At 39.0% G+C, this 18,125-nt stretch overlaps 1 protein-coding gene across 6 annotated transcripts in view; it reads left to right on the forward strand.

The window, feature by feature from the left end:
• Positions 1-18,125, forward strand: part of SSH2 (slingshot protein phosphatase 2) — a 255,271-nt gene that overhangs the window by 215,021 nt on the left and 22,125 nt on the right. For all 6 annotated transcript variants that reach the window (XM_019429697.2, XM_019429698.2, XM_019429700.2 and 3 more), the window contains 4 exons: positions 2,185-2,278; positions 2,634-2,762; positions 13,134-13,180; positions 17,291-17,437. In XM_019429697.2, coding sequence (XP_019285242.2) covers positions 2,185-2,278; positions 2,634-2,762; positions 13,134-13,180; positions 17,291-17,437 — 417 coding nt within the window. The remainder of the gene's footprint in view (positions 1-2,184; positions 2,279-2,633; positions 2,763-13,133; positions 13,181-17,290; positions 17,438-18,125) is intronic.

Raw genomic sequence — 18,125 nt, forward strand, 5'->3', positions numbered from 1 at the left:
CAGCCAACTGAGCCACCCAGGTGCCCCGCAAAACTGGACATTCTAAAGCAGACTTGCATGAGAGAGAGAAAACCCTTCTCATTTCTCATGATTTATTGGAGAAAATTTGGGTATTAGAGCAGAAAGAAAGAAAAGGCAAGGAAATTGGCCATTTTCTATCTATATATATCCCCAAGCAAAAAGAGTAATGTAAAGTGTAGTCCCTGGCGCATGGTAGAGGCTCATTAAATGTTAGTTCTTGGTATGTACAACATAACCCCAATTTTAAGATATATTTATATATCTGCCTTAGAAAGAGACTGAAAGCTATAGGTCAGAGTATTGATGATTATCTCTGATGCAGGGATTTTTAGTGATTTTTATTTTTCTTTGCATTTTTATGTATTTTCCAAATTTTTCTCTAGTGAAATTGAGCAAGAAATTGTGTCTGTGTTGTCATGTTTTTTCCATTCCCTCCTCCCTAAATTGACTAGAAAAGCCTAAAAAAGAATGCTGAGCATACAGGGAGAATGTGTGCCAAAATGGATTGAAGTGCTCTAGTGCAAATACAGTTTATATTTTGAAATCCAAGGAAGGGGAAGAAGGGAACATACGTGTGTAGTACCTCCAGTGTATATCAAATATTATGCCAGCCACTTCATACATGGTACCTCATTTAATCCTCAAGAATCTCATGAGGCAGATATTGTCCTCATTTTATAGAAAAGGAAACCTGCTGAGAAAAGGGAAGGAATTTGTTCAAGGTTGTACCACTGGTAAGTAGCAGGGCTCGGATTAAAACCCAGGTGTATCTGCTCCCAAACCACTCTGATCCAAGTGTTGTGAAGGATTAGGAGAAAGATTACTAAACTAGGGAATCTAACTCATGCACATAGGTGGTAAAATTTGTTTTTATCAATATTTTTTAATAAAAGACTGAAATATATAAGTTCCTACCATTAGCTGTGTCTAGGAAAAATCGTGGGGAGCATGATTAAGAATTTTAATCCTGGTCAAGACAGGGATGCCTTGATGGATAGGGAAATGGCACCAGTATTATCTGTATTCTGCAGGGCTCATGAGAAACTAAGAGTCCAAATGGTAGGGAGCCCCAAGGTTGTGAGGTCAGAGCATCCATCTTTGGAGATTACCGAAGCTATTTTTGCAGCCAGTGATAAGGCTTTAGGCAGCAAAGGCAGGCAGGATGCCTGAAGGCTTAGTCCATTTCCATCTCCAAATAAGGAGGTACAGAGCAGATACCTTCTTGAGTAGGTAAGAGGGAAAGATGAGATGGAAAGTGCTCTTTGTCAGCCTCACTCAAATTCTGCATAATATGAAGTAGTGCTTTTAGAGAGAAGCATCCAGTTACATTGAACCAATGTCTTTCTAGTAATTGGAGAGTCAGCTTCCTAGTTTAATTTCCTTTAGTTCCTGGGGTAATTTTATTTTTGAGAGTCAGAAGATTAAGGGAAGTAACATAATCCTGCAGGTAGGGTGTTAGGCTGGGCTGAGAGTGCTGGTTCAACTGCCAGGGTATGTGATCTGTGGTATGTCATTTAACCTTTCAACTGTGTTTGCTTCCTTCATCTGTAAAATGGGGGTAATAATTTCACAGAGATGTTATGAGAACCTTCATGAAAAGGAATGCATTTTGGATGGAAGTCCTCTGGGTAGTTAATTCTTGGAAACCCATTTTGGAAAGAATTTGCCTCATTGAATAAGGCAGAAATCATTCTTTTGTCTTTCCTGTTTTCTAGAACGACAGCAGTGAATGATCAGCATTAGGTGGCATTTTAACCTACAGAAGACCCAGTTCCATAGTGGGTCACAGCATTGTTCTACCCAGCTTGGTATTCTAGTGCAGCAGGTGGTAGCCAGGGGTACTTGATGGAGAAGCATGGCTGTGGTTCTGTGTTAAAGTAGCATACACAGCATAGCCTATTTGTCTTTACTCCTTCATAGATGATTATGCATATATTTAAGGGCTTTTACATGTACAGCCTCTCTATACATGTTTACATTCTATACATTGTGCAAAGAAAGTTTCCTCAATTACTTTTTTTTTTTTTACCATACCTTCAGAATATAAATTTTTGAGGGTAATAGAGGGAAGGTCTGCCAGTTGGGAAACATAATCAAATGGTATGTTCATTAAGCTAGTCAAATGCCTGCCTAAGAAAAAAATCACCATTTCTCTCTTCTCAGACCAACTGAACGTGAGCGAACAGAAAGATTAATTAAAACCAAATTAAGGGAGATAATGATGCAGAAGGATTTGGAGAATATCACATCCAAAGAGGTAAGAAACCTTGAACTCCTGTTCCAAGGCTAGCAATGGAATAGCAGGTGTGGGGTTAGAAATAGTGAATGACTGGGGTGCCTGGGTGACTCAGTCAGTTAAGCGTCCAACTTCGGCTCAGGTCATGATCTCACGGCTCATGGGTTCAGGCCCCGCATTGGGCTCTGTGCTGACAGCTCAGAGCCTGGAGCCTGCTTCCAATTCTGTGTCTCCCTCTCATTCTGCCCCTCCCCTGCTCGCACTCTGCCTCTCTCTCAAAAAGAAAAAAAGAAAATTTTAAAAAGAAAAAAAGAAATAGTGGTTGAAAGTACAGAGGCACTTTCCAGAGAAGTAAAATATGTCCTCTTTGTTTCAGATACGAACTGAGTTGGAAATGCAAATGGTGTGTAACTTGCGAGAATTCAAGGAATTTATAGATAATGAAATGATAGTGATCCTTGGTCAGATGGATAGTCCTACACAGATATTTGAGCATGTATTCTTGGTAAGTCTCAGGCTGCTTTAAGTGATGTGCTGAATCTAGTCCATATTATATTTAAATAAAATGTAACTTAAATTTAAAACAAAGGTAATAAATACTCAAACTTCATTACTTCCTAGTTTTTTGCTACATTTTACTGTTATCTGTGCTCTTAGATTATTTACATCTATTGTATGGTGGAAATGTTATCTAGTAGTATGCTTCTGCTCATCTCTTCCCAGTTCCTCATTCAGTGACATCAAGGATTAAAATTGACTGGTCAGGGGTTGCCTGGGTGGTTCAGTTAGTTAAGCGTCCAAGTCTTCATTTCTCAGTTCAGGTCATGATCTCCCAGTTGTGAGATTGAGCCACTCATCACCTCTGCACTGATAGCGCTGAGCCTGCTTTGGATTTTCTCTCTCCCTCTCTCTCTGCGCCTCCCCTGCTCATGTGCATGCTTTCCCTCTCTCTCTCTCAAAATAAATAAATCTTTTAAATGATGGGTGGGAGGGGCGCCTGGGTGGCTCAGTCGGTTAAGTGTACGACTTCAGCTCAGGTTATGATCTCACATGTGAGTTCAAGCCCCATGTCGGGCTCTGTACTGACAGCTCAGAGCCTGGAGCCTGCTTCCGATTCTGTGTCTCCCTCTCTCTCTGTCCATCTCCCACTCACACTCTGTCTCTTTCTCTCAAAAGTAAATAAACACTAAAAAAATTTTTTTTTAAATGGGTGGAAAAATTTAGACCAAGGAAGTAGGCAAATGCTATAAATCATGCCCTTCTTCCACCCATCGATTGTTAAGTATCTCGTCTGTTTTTCATGACAGTCAAAAGTCCAAAACGGGAGCCTGGGTGGCTCAGTCGGTTGAGCATCCAACTCTTGATTTTGGCTCAGGTCATGATCCCAGGGTCATGAGATGGAGCTTTAGGGTGGAGCCTGCTTGAAATTCTCTCTCTCTCTATCCTTCTGCTCCTCTCCCCCACTTGTGCACTGTTTCTCTCTCATTGTTTCTCTCTCTCTCTCTCTCTCTCTCTCTCTCTCTCTCTCTCAAAAAAAAAAAAATAGTCCATAATAGTTTTATACAATGTATCCAAATAGAATGATCCTTTGAGGTCATCACTCTTTCAAATCTGCCAAATTTGCCTAAGGTCTAATATATCTGAGCAGAGCAGGTGGGAACTACTTATAACTGAGATGCTATTGGACTTTTAAACATTTGGAACCTTATAGCCACATTTTGAGTTCCCCAAATACTTTTGTGATTGCTAAAATTTCAGTGACTTAAAATTGTTTTTTGTGGTTCCTGAACATTTAATGACCTGCGGTTAGCCCAAGGACACCTTTCTGACTGATGGATTGGGAAACCTTCTGCAATCCTAAGACCCATTTTCTTCCCAAATGTTAAGAGTTTTAGTTTTCATCTATACATGGTAGTGGGAATGAGGTTAAAAGGGTCATTAAAATCAGTGGGGAACGTCAAAACTTTGTTTTGTTTCCACTTCCCACACACTTTGACCAAAAATGCTAATAACCAGAAACTAAATTGATTTGGTTTGAATTTCACTTCCTTTCTCCGGTAAGGACATTTGTGAAATGACTAGAAGCTGAGGAACAGGAGATAAGAGGAATAAATGCACAGCAACTGGCTAAATTGGATCATCTCACCCTGAATATTCAAGAGTTTATGTCACCAAGCAGTCAGATTTTATGCCATTGAAGGCTTGTGCCCTGAATTAACTTTTTGACGCTCTGTGTGTGCTTGTAGAGTGATTCACAGTGGTGTATAGCTATGAAATTACTCATGAAAAGCTGTGAGCTGGAAAAGGAACTTTTTTTCCATTACTTTAACTTGACCAATGTGTGGTGCCATGTCTAAGTGTAGATCATACTACAAAGCTGTCATTGACCTTTCCATTTGTAAAGCACTTGACTTTGTTGTCTTTTGTGTGTACCTCCACAAGGGTTCCCTGCTGTTGTATTATTGGAAAGAATTTTTGTGTTCTCTATAGAAAACTTATGAGTCACTCATTCAAATGGATCCTGCCCCTGACTGTGTCTATGTAACATGACTAATTTTTATGAAGGGCAAGTGCCTGTAGCCAAAAATAGCTCATGTTAGAAAGTGACCAGAGCTATAAACTTGGAAGTCACTTTTCCATTAGCTTATATTTTAATACCAAAAAGGACGTAGACATGATGACTATGAAATATAATTAATATCTGACTATTCAACCTGTTTAACTTCAGGTATACTTCCCTGTGTCTCTGATGCCACCCGCTCAAGAACTACCTTCTCCTTGACTTATTTTAGGACAAATAGAGAAAATTTAATAGTACTCTTAGCAGAAAAAACAATCCAGTTCTTCCCAGACTAGAGTCCCTAATCAAATGCATTTCAGTATTTCTACCAGTATATTGATCCTGTTATTTCGTGATTATTGGCATATTCTTCTGTCTTGGGTGTTTTTACTTATTATAAAAATGATTCATGATCATTATAGAAAGCTTAGACTGCTTATTAGTGAGCTACACAAAGTCCATTCTTTTCTATTTATTTTTTTATTGAAGTATAATTTAATTACCATACAATGTAATGTTTCAGGTGTACAACATTGTTGATTCGACAGTTTTATACATTACTCAGTGCTCACCACAATAACTGCAGTCACCATCTGTCACCATACGACATTATTACAATATTATTGACTGTATTTCCTATCCTGTACATTTTCATGTCTGTAATTTATGACTGGAAGTTTGTAACTCTTGAACTATTTTTTTAAGCTTATTAATTTATCTTGAGAGAGAGAAAATGCAAGCAGGGGAGGGGCAGAGAGAGGGGGACAGAAGATCTGAAGCAGGCTCTGTGCTGACAGTAGAGAACCTGTGGGGCTCGAACTCACAAACCATGAGATCCTGACCTGAGCCGAAGTCAGACGCTTAACCAGCTGAGCCACCCAAGTGCAGAAGTTTGTAACTCTTGATCCCCTTTATCTATTTCCCCATCCAGCTTTCCTCTGGCAACCACCAGTTCGTTCTCTGTATTTGAGTTGGGTTTTATTTGTTTGCTTTTTATATTCCACATATAAGTGAAATCATATGATACTTGTCTTTCTCTGACTTATGTCACTTAGCATGATTATTGGCATATTCTTCTGTCTTGGGTTTTTTATTCATTACAAAAATAATTCACGTTCATTGTAGAAAAGTTAGACAATTTCAGAAAGCTATAAATAACATAACATTTGCTCATCACCAAAAGAGGTAAGCACTGATATCTTTTGTTATATTAGTCTTTTTTTATTTTTTTAATATGTATCTATAGATTTTTGAAAAAGGGGAAATCTCAGCTTCACATATAATTCCATTTTCTAGGAAATGGACATGTTCTCTCCATTCTGAATATTTCTCTTATTTGGGAAAAACTTTCAACTGGAGAATTCTGAAATTTAACTCTTATGCACAAAATGGGTACATGAACACTTCTTCCCCAATGGCTTCCTCCCCTTGTTTGAACCACCATATCCTATATCCAAACCCCTGTCTCTTCTCCAGTGAGTCTGTGCTCTGCTGGCTTTTCCAGCAATTGACACGGAAAAAGGTCTTATCCAAGCTGCAAGTGGTGGTGTTAGTTTTCTGCAAAGTCATTTCATCTTGTGCTTAGCTGCCATGCCTGGAGTGCAAAGCAGATTGCGTGAAGGGAGGCAGCAGGATTTTTCCCCTCCCTTCAAAAGAATGCTCAGCTCTGCAGTGCACTGCACAGAGATGTTTATTTAGAAAGGTGTCCAGCTGGTATGGAGAAAAGTATAGAGCATAGTTTAAAGAAAACCTTCAGCAAGAAGAGAGGATTGATTGGTTGGAAGCCAGGGCATTTCCAGAAAAAGTTCTTCCACATCCTTAAGAGTGTACCACTTCTCTGAGCTGGAAGCCTTTGCCCAATCAAGTCTTAATATCAACAGCTCTCCTGGATGTTGTCCCATTGGCTGAGAAAAAGCTAAATGTGAACAGAGACCCTTTGCTGAAAGGCAGGCAGCTTTCTTAGTTGAACAAGGGAAACAGGAATATTGGACACAACCAATAATTTTGTTCATGAATAAAAAACTAGTTGATTTTTATTGCTGATTGTAATATTTTTCAATATTTGACATTACAGCTCCTTTTAAAATAATGTTTCATTTCCAAAGAAAAATTAAGCCTCAAATTGTAGTTACTTCTGTAGGTGCAGAGAAATGGAGGGTATATGAACAGATAGAACTTAAAACAGATGGGCTATTTTAATCCTTCATGATTTTGTCCCTCACCTGAAGATGTATAGCATAAACTTTTCTCGGAAGGAAAAATTAATTAGAGATGTTGTGCCTGGTTGTCTCAATAATTTGATTCACAATATTGAGGCTGTTGGTGTCGTATGATGAAGAAGATATGGACAGGATACCAATCCCTGGAGATGATATCACGTTATACTGATCCTAGCAGAACCCCAATACAGTCTTCCTTTAGGTGCTATAAATGTGCTCTCTTCTATTTTGCTTGGAACATTTGGACCCTCACAAGGCTATTTCCTGAGGATGACATTTGAGAAGAAATTAATCACTTGGGGGCGCCTGGCTAGCTCAGTTGGTAGAGCGTGCAACTTGATCTCAGGTCATGCGTTCGAGTCCTACATTGGGCGTGAAGCCTACTTAAAAAATATTTATTTTTAGAAAGAAAGAAAGGAATTAATCACTTGGGTCTCTGGGAATGGCACAGTATAGGGGAACAAGAGTGAAAGATGGAAATGAACTTACTTAAGAATGTATTGGGGCGCCTGGGTGGCTCAGTCGGTTAAGCGGCCGACTTCGGGTCAGGTCATGATCTCGCGGTCCATGAGTTCAAGCCCCGCGTCGGGCTCTGTGCTGACAGCTCAGAGCCTGGAGCCTGTTTCAGATTCTGTGTCTCCCTCTCTCTGACCCTCCCCCGTTCACGCTCTGTCTCTCTCTGTCTCAAAAATAAACAAACGTTAAAAAAAAAAAAAAAAAAAAAAGAATGTATTATAGTCCCAAGATTTCATCTTACACTTCAGTAAGATTAGAATATACTTTGCATAATTACATAGAACATAGTGGAAAAACCCCTTGGAATTGTGTCATTGTAAGCCTGAGAAGCATGGAGGAAAAAAATAGATGGAGTCTGTGGAGGGCCCCAGGTGGCTAATATGCATGGCATTTATATTGAGGACAGAAAAGTAATTACACCACATAGACTCCAGTTCTTTCTTTCAAGTTGAACCTGAAGCAACCCTAAGCACAACCCAAGTCACGTTATATGGACTTCACTGAGTCAGTCAGTAGCCAAAGCTTTTAATTTCTTTTGTTTCTGGATATGTGCCATTTCAGATTGTCAGATTGAATTTTCTCTGGACAGGTAGATGAAAACCATGGACTTTTCCCATCGCGTAAGGGTTATTTCCATCTAGCTGGACAGAGTTCCACAGAGGATTTAGATTTCTAAATTAAGAAGTGAAGTGGTCACATTTCCCTGGCTACCGTTTAGCCACTCAACCCTTATGGCTTGCTTCTGTCTCCTTGAATCCTTTATAGTTCTTAACCTCTTTCTTTGGTGTGGGAGCTTATTTCCTAAGGTTGAGCACAGAGCCTTCAGAATGTCCCATATTTTTTTAAGGCAAGTCAGCTGAGCCCTGGTCTGTAGAAAATATCAGTTGTCCATTAGTCCATTTACCTAAATGCACCTTCACAGCCTCCTTGATCTGTCTCCCAGTTCAACAGCCAAATTAAATTACATATCACTTGTAATACAATGATAGTGCTTGCATAACACTTTACAGTTTCAGAGTGTTTCATTTATTTGTCTTATTTGATCATTCATTCAACAAATATTTGTTGACCCTCTCTTTTGTACCAGACAAGAGGCTAGATATTTGTGCAGTCTGATCTAATTCTACAAGGAGAGGGGCGCCTGGGTGGCTCAGTCGGTTAAGCGTCCGACTTCAGCTCAGGTCACGATCTCACGGTCCGTGAGTTTGAGCCCCGCATCGGGCTCTGGGCTGATGGCCCAGAGCCTGGAGCCTGCTTCCGATTCTGTGTCTCCCTCTCTCTCTGCCCCTCCCCCGTTCATGCTCTGTCTCTCTCTCTGTCTCAAAAATAAATAAATGTTAAAAAAAATTTTTTTTTAATTCTACAAGGAGGGAGTAATGAATCCTATCAGATAGATATTCATGGAAGGCCAATGAGATAAAGACACAAAAGTGACCCCTGGGTTAGACAATTAGAAGAGGTCATTAGTAACATTAGCAATAGTAGTGAGGGCAAAAGCCACAGTGCTGTGGGTTGAGACTTATGGGAAATGAGTAATCAAAGAAGGTATTAGATTATATTTCTATGAATGTTGGCAAGGGATTAGATTTCTATGAATCTTGGCAAGGGAAGGGAAAAAAGGAGAGTGTCTAGAAAAGAATTCATGATGGAAAGAGAGTTTTTCCATTTTAATATGGGTGAAACGTTTTGGGTTTGTTTTGTTTTGACAAGGATGGGGAGCAACAGGGACTTATAAACAATAGAAACTTCTCAAAGTTCTGTAAGCTAAAGTCTGAGATCAGGGCACCTGCATGGTCAGGCGACAGCCATCTTCTGGGTCATTAACTTCTCTGTGTGTTCTCACAGGCAGAAGGAATTAGGAAAAACTTTATAATTTGAGAATGTACCCATTAGGTATATAGGACTAGGGTGGGAGGAATGTTCCATTTTATGGATAAGGAAAGTGAAGACAGGTTAAGCAGTTTGCTCAGTGCCCCACAGTAGAATGGGGAGTTGAGATTTGAACCTGAGTCTTGTAATGCTAAATTCCATTTCATACATAATTCGAAAATAGGTAAATTATTTTAAATGTTTGCCTTTTCAAAAGAGATGAACAGATAGTCCAAAGATAGAAAATGAGCCTGAAACATTGAAAAGTTGCTCACTTTTAAGAGAAATGCAAATTGAAATTACACTGAGGTAACATTTTACACCTGTCAGACTGGCAGAAATTCAGAAGCCTAACCCCAGGTTTTGTTGGCAAGGCTCTGGGGAAAAAAAGGGGCACTCTCCCTACATTGCTATGGGAATGCAGATTGTCTCAGCCTCTGTGGAGAGGAATTGAGCAATGCCCAACAAAACTGCTCATTGGCTCAACAGTCTCACTTCCACAGATATGAAACATCATTCACAGGAGACTAGGTGAATCAACTATTCTATGACTATCCAATGAAGTGCTATGTAGGTGTAAGAAAGAGTAAGGAAGGTCTCTGAACTGTGCTGTGGAGTGGTTCTGAGGCTATATTGTCAAGTGAAGCAAGCAAAGAACAAACATATGTATTGTATACTACTTTTACATAAGGAACAAGTGATAATAAGGGCGTATTTGCTTAGAACATAGGTAGAATAAACCGGAAACTAGTTACAGTGGTTTCTCTTGGGAAGATTGGAGTAGGAGTGAGGGTTCAAGTTTACCTTTTAATAAACTTTTGACTTTCAGTCTTATGAAAGTTTTGCATATTCAAAATCAAATGGAAAAGAATGGAAAAATCACACCCTAAAATTGAATACAAACAGGAGCAAATGAATCCAAATGTATATCAAATGGGTAATTTCACAGAAAGAAATTAATTCAAGTAACTTTCAGCATTATATTCTGACTTAACCTCTTCATGGGAAGAGGAAAAAAAAACTGCAAAGAAAGAAAAAAATGTTTGAGAGAGCACGAGTCCGTGTGGGGCAGAGAGAGAGAGGGAGAAAGAATCACAAGCAGGTTCCACACCATCATTGCAGAGCCCAGTGCGGGACTTGAACTCACGAACCATGAGGTCATGACCTAAGCTGAAGTCAGATGCTTACTCAACCAATTCACCCAGACACCCCAGAAAATTTGAACTTAATGGGTTTGTAATTGGTGTAATTGGTATTGGAAAAATAATGTTGAAACTATTTTGTAAATAGAGCAAATGAGTTGTTGGAAACCAAGGTTATCCCAGTGGAATAGGGAGCTATAAATGATGGCAAAGGGGCAAGAAAGAAAGGAAGTACCTTGTGGTGTTAAATTTGAACTGGAGGTACCAATGTAAATTCAATATTTTTTTAAAAAATATTTCCTAGCTCTGTCCACTGGAAAGTTTAGAAGCAATGATCCATACTTCTAAACATATCTAATTAATGTCCAGATCTTGATTACAAAATACCATTCTTTGCTAAAACCAGGACTCCTTGGGGAAATGGCTAATTCCACTCACAGAGTGATTCTGGAACAACTCTTAAACTAGGAAGCAAGGAAGTAGTGGGGTCAAAGACTAGTGGGGTCAATATCAAAAGGAGCTTGCTTACTTGAAGAGATTCCCACTGGCCAATTCAGGACAATTTGAGTGTCAAAAAAAATGGTAGTGGATAAAAACATTCTAAATGCAAAAAGAATTCAAGAGTTCAGAGTGTGGAAGGAATGATTAGGTGAAGCTCTCCTTTACAGAAGAATGCAGGTAGGAATGCAGAAGGAATGATAAAATTAGAAAACTACCATTTTGTAAACCTCCAGTAAAGTAATTTGGGCAAGGTCAGCAGCTGATGCCAAAACTATAGAGTAAGAGATTGTTGTGAAACAGGATATTCACATGACTTCAGAAATCACTAATACTGGGGCACCTGGGTGGCTCAGTTGGCGAGGCATCAGACTTCAGCTTAGGTCATGATCTCGCAGTTTGTGGGTTCAAGCCCCACGTCAGGCTCTGTGCTGACAGCTCAGAGCCTGGAGCCTGCTTCGGATTCTGTGTCTCCCTCTCTCTCTGCCCCTCCCCGACTCACACTCACTCACTCGCTTGCTCTCTCTCTCTCTCTCAAAAATAAACATTAAAAAAAAAAAAAAGATCATTAATACCTATAGATAACTAGTAATTGTAAAGGAACCTTTACAATAGTGGGATGTGGCAGATACAAGGGAACCTAGCAAGAATTCAAACTCAGCATGACAAATAATGAGACAAACTGACATTGTGTGCCTCAAGATTTCATGCAATAGGAAATACACAGCATCATCCTTGTAATATTCTTGCCAAGAATGTTTGACCTGAATCTAATCAGCAGGAAACAAATCAGACAAATCCAGATTGTGAAGAGTTCTCCAAGATTACAGACCTGTAGTCTACAAAAATGTCATCATGAAAAACAAAGTCCGGGTGGACTGTCCAAGGCCAGATTAAATGAGAAAGAGACATGGCAACTAAATGCAAAGTATAATTTTTTTAATGTTTTATTTATTTTTGAGAGAGACAAGTATGAGCGGGGGAGGGGCAGAGAGAGCGGGAGACCCAGAATCTGAAGCAGGCTCCAGGCTCTGAGCTGTCAGCACAGACCCCGACATGGTGCTCAAACCAGGAGATCATGACCTGAGCCAAAGCCAGACACTCAACCAACTGAGCCACCCAGGCACCCCTTGTAAAGTATGATTCTTGATTGGATGAATATAAAGAATAGTTTGAGAGGTCAGTTTTTGAAATTCAAATATAATGTATTAGAATATCATTGTGTTAGTGTTCTCTTTCTTAGTTGTAAAAATGGGAATAGGAAAATGTTCTTGTTCATAAGCAATACATGGTCAAGTATTGAAGTGTCATGATTGCTCAAATTACTTTCAAATGGTTCAGGAGAAAAAAGTATGATATATACTGAAAGAAAGGGAAGAGAGAAAGCAAATGTGGCAAAATATGAAAAATTGATCTCCAAATAATCTGTACAACCCTCCCTTTTTTAAGTTTTGCATTATCATATTTCCCTCATTTAACAGAAGCTACTATTTAGCTATCCTTTGATGTAATATAATACACTAGAAAGAATGTGGGCTTTAGAATGAAATCTAGGTTTAATTCATAATAATGCCACTTTGTTCATTTAACACGTTTATTCAGTACCTACCAGGTGCCAGGCACTCACTGTTCAGGGGTTTCCATAGGCAACAAGCTGTCCTCAGGAAGCTTATATTATAGTGGAGGAGAGAGGTAGTAAAGAAACTAATAAATATACAAGTAGAAATTGTGATACATACCTTTGAAAGAAATAAGAATACTATAAACCAGAAAAACAGATGACATTTAACTTAATTGGAGTATGATCAAAGACAGCTTTCCAGAGTATGATCTTGAGCAAAAATTATTTGAATTCTATGGGAGTTGGTTTTCTTATCTGTAAAAATGAAAATAACTTTTTTACACTTTCATTTGTGAAAACTAATTGTTATAACATACGAAGTACCTGAGTTACAGAGAGGAAATGTGATAGATGTTATTGGATCTGCTTCTTCCCTCATATGACACCTTTTCAAATATTGTATTTTGTTCATTTGCTAATACTCTCTAACCTTGTTTTTTTGGTTCCACAGGGCTCTGAATGGAATGCCTCAAATTTAGAGGATTTACAAAACCGAGGGTAAGCACACACAACAGTTGCTTTCAACCCCATGACTGAAATCACTGTTTGTTCTTTACTTTTTCCTGTTAAATATGGTGTCAGTGAGTAACTTTAAGCTTAAGAGTTGCTTCCAGTTGATTCTAATCAGGTGGAATCTAATAAAAATTTAAGTGGCTGTTATCCCACTGCTTCATCCAACACCTCCTAAGAAAGATCTTCTGTTTCAATGGAAAGGCTTTCCAAAACAGATGTGCATGTCTTTTGCACTGTTTTAAAACCAAATGTAGTTATTGGTCCCTTTTGTTTGTTTTTAGAACAGTTTGAGGTTCACAGCAAAATTGAGGGAAAGGTACAGAGATTTCCCATATCCCCCTGCCGCCACACATGCATAGCCTCTCCCATTAACACCATCCCCACCAAAGGGGTTGCATGTGTTAACAATTGATGAACTTACATTGATACATTATAATCACCCAAAGGCCATATTTACTGTACAGTTCACTGGTGGTGGTGTACATTCTGTGGCTTTGGACAGATGTATAATATCGTGCATCCGTCATTATGGTATCATACAGAGTATTTTCAATGCCCTAAAAATCCTCTTCTGACCATTTATTCCCACTCCCACTTCTGGCAACCACTGATCTTTTTACTTGTCTTCATAGTTTTACCTTTGGTTCCTATTTTTTATGTAAGAGTACACAGAACTGCATATGTTGGGTTCACAGCTATTCATCAACATTTATTGATCATTTTCTGTGGACTAGGTACAGTGCTAGATACTAGGAATCCAAAGAAAAATAAGACTCAGTCCCATCCTTTTTTAGTAAGGTGCTTGAAGTCTAAGTAGTTTTTTGTTTGTTTGTTTTTAAGATTTTACTTTTAAGCAATCTCCATACCCAACGTGGGGTCGAACCCACAACCCCAATTTCAGGCATTGCATGTTCCACAGACTGAGCCAGCCAAGTGCCCCTAAGTAGGTTTTAAATATAAAGTGGACAAGCTTCTGAAATTGAACAAGAATACATTCTACCTTGTATTAAGAAATGTGCCCCTGAGCAGCATGGTTATTGAGTTTGATTGTAGCTGTTGAGACGACCATGAACATTCAGCAACCAAAAAGCTGCCATTCTTCTAACCTTTTTACTTCTTAGCTAATACCTAAATTTTTCATTGAATTTGGCCTTAGGAGGCCAAATTATCCCAGTAAAAGAAGAGAAAGTCATGTCTGAAAATTGGCCACACGTAACTTGATTGTGGACAGCGATCAGACCTACTGAAACCCAGAAGTAGTGATGGCTGCCTGTTTTCTCAGCTGTAAGTCAGCCTTCTGGTTATCTTTAACATGATTAGATACATACTCCCTACTTCTCCCTCAAAAGAAAGATATATCCTAATTGTTAACGTGAATTTGGGACAAGACTTAAGCCAAAGAATTATACAAAGAGTTCTTGGGTTGAGAGAAGGGGGCCTGTGAATCTGGTTATTACTTAATTTAAGATATGAAAATAAAGAGAACTTAGAAATTTTAAATTGATTAGAATTGAGTCTAGAGTTCTTGAAAATAGAGACTGTATCTTAGTTTTGTGTAAAACGTACGTCTACCTTACTCAGAGCTTTATACCAAGGGGGTGCTCAGTAAATGTGAAGGAATAATAGAAAAATTGACTGACTTGCCAGAAACTAGCACAGAGATACAGTATTTTCTGAGACTTGATGCAGCTGTTGCCTGGCAAATGCATTGAAATTACATCATGCATACATCTTTGAGTTTAGAATACACTTTGACAAGATCAGTGGAGATGATACCTGTTCATCTCATTTACTGCTTAAAATGCTAAATTATAAAACACAGATGATCTATCTTAAAAAACAGTATAGTTAGATGCTCAGACATCTACTTAGATCTTGTTTCATAAATTCACCGGTTCTTAAACTCTTGTGGATTAAGAATTACAGTTACAAAACATGTATACTGCCCCTTGTGGATGATTTAAGGGATATTCAAGTTTAATTTTTACATAAGACCATTTTCACCCAATCTTACTGACTTCAGAACCCCAAGTAAAGTGCTACTCCATATAGAGGTGGCAAACAAATTTCAGGGGGTGCTAATCTCAATTGGTAGTGGCTGTGTAGAGTTCTGTAATGAATAGGATTGGGAAACCTTGTACTGCCGTAATCTATTACTAAAGTATGGGATTAGAGGTGGGAGGTGGTTCCATTTTTGTTTTAAATAAAATAAGCGTGCTTTCCTTTTTTTTTTTTCTGACCATTATATTGAGATAAAATTCACATATAGTTCACTCATTTAAAATGTATACTTTGGGGCACCTGGATGGCTCATTTGGTTAGGTGTCCAACTCTTGATTTCAACTGAGGTTATGATCTCATGGTTCATGGGTTCGAGCCCCACATCAGGCTCCAGGCTGACAATGAGAAGCTTGCCTGGGATTCTCTCTACCCCTCCCCAGCTTGCACATGCTCGCTCGCTCTCTCTCTCTCTCTCTCTCTCTCTCCCTCTCTCCCTCCCTCCCTCTCCCCCCCCTCCCTCTCTCTCCCTCCTTCTCTCCCTCTCTCCCTCTCTCTCCGTCTCTCTCCTTCTCTCTCCCTCCCTCCCTCCCCTCCCTGCCTTCTGTCATCCCTCTCTCAAATAAATATACTTTAAAATGTACACTTAAATGGTATTTATTACCATGGTATTAATTTACATTTTTTTAACCCGAAAAAGAAATCCTGTACCCTTTTTCCCCCAGCTTCTAGAAACTACTAATCAGTCTACTTTCTGTCTCTATACGTTTACCTATTCTGGACATTCCATTTAAATGGAATCATATAATATGTGGTTTTTTAAGAATAGTATCTTCCAGGGCGCCTGGGTGGCTCAGTCGGTTAAGCAGCCGACTTCGGCTCAGGTCATGATCTCGCGGTCCGTGAGTTCGAGCCCCGCGTCGGACTCTGTGCTGACAGCTCGGAGCCTGGAGCCTGTTTCAGATTCTGTGTCTCCCTCTCTCTGACCCTCCCCTGTTCATGCTCTGTCTCTCTCTGTCTCAAAAATAAATAAACGTTGAAAAAACAATTAAAAAAAAAAAGAATAGTATCTTCCACTTAACATTATATTTTCAAGATCTATCAATGTTGAAACATGTATTAGTAACTTCATTCCCTTTTTTATTGCCAAGTAATGTTCCATTGTTTGGAAATACCACATTTGTCAGTTGATGGACATTTGAGTTGTTGCCACTTTTTAGCTATTAATGTATGAATGCTGTGACCATTCACACACAAATTTTGGGGTAGACTTATGTTTTCATTTCTTTTGGATTTATACCTCAGAGAGGAATATGCTGTAGAGTAACTGTACATACTGTTTTCCACAATTGCGTATGCTTGCTTTTTAAATTAAAAAGGAAAAAAATTCTTTGTAGTAATGGACTTTGATGCCGAGATTCAAATGTTTCAGAAAAATTTTGATCTCTGGAACTTAACCACAGAATTGGTTAACTATGACTCTCTCTCTCTGTCTCTCTGTAGTCATTTCTCTGACTTCAGAGATTGGGTTTGTAAGAACCCATGTGTAGTTCTAAGAAGGAAGCGGCTTCTACAGAGAGAAATAAGTAAGTCTGTGTTGTGTTGCTGGAGTAAACTCCAGTATTGTTTAAGTCCACACAGCACTGAGAAAAGATAACCCTGTGGCAAACTAGACCCAAGCATTTATTGAAGTTGTGCAGTGAGAGAGAGAGAGCAGAAGAAATTTATGATACAGAAACCCTTTTCTGCAAGCCTCTCGGTATGGGAGAACTCAGACACATCTCCTGCTGTGGTGGCCAGGAATGCAGCTTAGAGAGTTAAGAGAGTTTTAGGTCCAACTTTCCTCTGACCCTCCCATCCCTCACCTCTTTTGCCTTTCTTGTAGTTTAGAGAGAGTAATAGAGCAAAATCTGACATTTAGAAAGGTAAAGGAGATTTTTCCCTTTCCTGGTTTTTTTTTTTTTTCCTTGAGGTAGATGTTAATAGTCGTGATTTAATACAAATGACTTCCAAAGAATAAACTATCTTTCTGGTAATTTTAACAACTCAAGAGGAACCTAGTAGTAGAGCCCATATTCTCCCTTGGTTTCCTCACAGGGTGCGCTATATCTTGAATGTCACTCGAGAGATAGATAACTTCTTCCCAGGAGTCTTTGAGTATCATAACATCCGCGTATATGACGAAGAGGCAACGGATCTCCTGGCTTACTGGAATGACACTTACAAATTCATCTCTAAAGCAAAGTGAGTAATGGTCCCACACACATATTCTGACCTGTGTTCCTTGTGCACCATCCATGGGTGAGGCCTAAAGCTATAGATAACCTGCTTGACTATACTCAGGGAGAAGAAAGTAAAGAGAAAAAGGACACTGAGATTCCTTAATCCTAGGGAAGAGTTGACTAGAGACTTCATCCTTTTCCTGTAAGTAGATGAAGCCCCTGGAAGAAGATCACCTCATGTTGACTGTTTCCATTGAGCACAAAATTAGGGAAAATAAACCTAAGCTGCTGCAAAAGAAATAAGAATGAGAGAAGGAAGAAATTCTGAATGAAATGCTTAAGTTGTCAAGGTGGACATTTGAAAGTTGTGTAATAGAAATTGCCCCGCATGGGCGGAGCACAGAGCTCTTCTTCCTGAAGACGAGGAGACACGTAGTGGGGTTTGGAAGCCTTCTCATTCTTTTACTTTACTTTTATGGTACTCTAAACAGTGAAATTTTTCTCTGGCCCTTCTGTTGATGTCATCTTTAAATTGGTCCTTCTAGTGAAACTATTTAATAGTATTAATTTAGTGTTTAATATTAATTAGTATTAATATGTCAGCACTAATTTTTTTTTTAAGTCCCTGGGGATTTCCTTGCCAATCCTACATATTCCTTCAGTAGAAGGAACTGTAAATGAGCATGCTGGCCGTGCTGCCCTCTTCAATG

Source organism: Panthera pardus, unplaced genomic scaffold, assembly GCF_024362965.1.
Source record: "Panthera pardus isolate Hobbes unplaced genomic scaffold, ASM2436296v1 HiC_scaffold_3, whole genome shotgun sequence".
Taxonomy (NCBI): domain Eukaryota; kingdom Metazoa; phylum Chordata; class Mammalia; order Carnivora; family Felidae; genus Panthera; species Panthera pardus.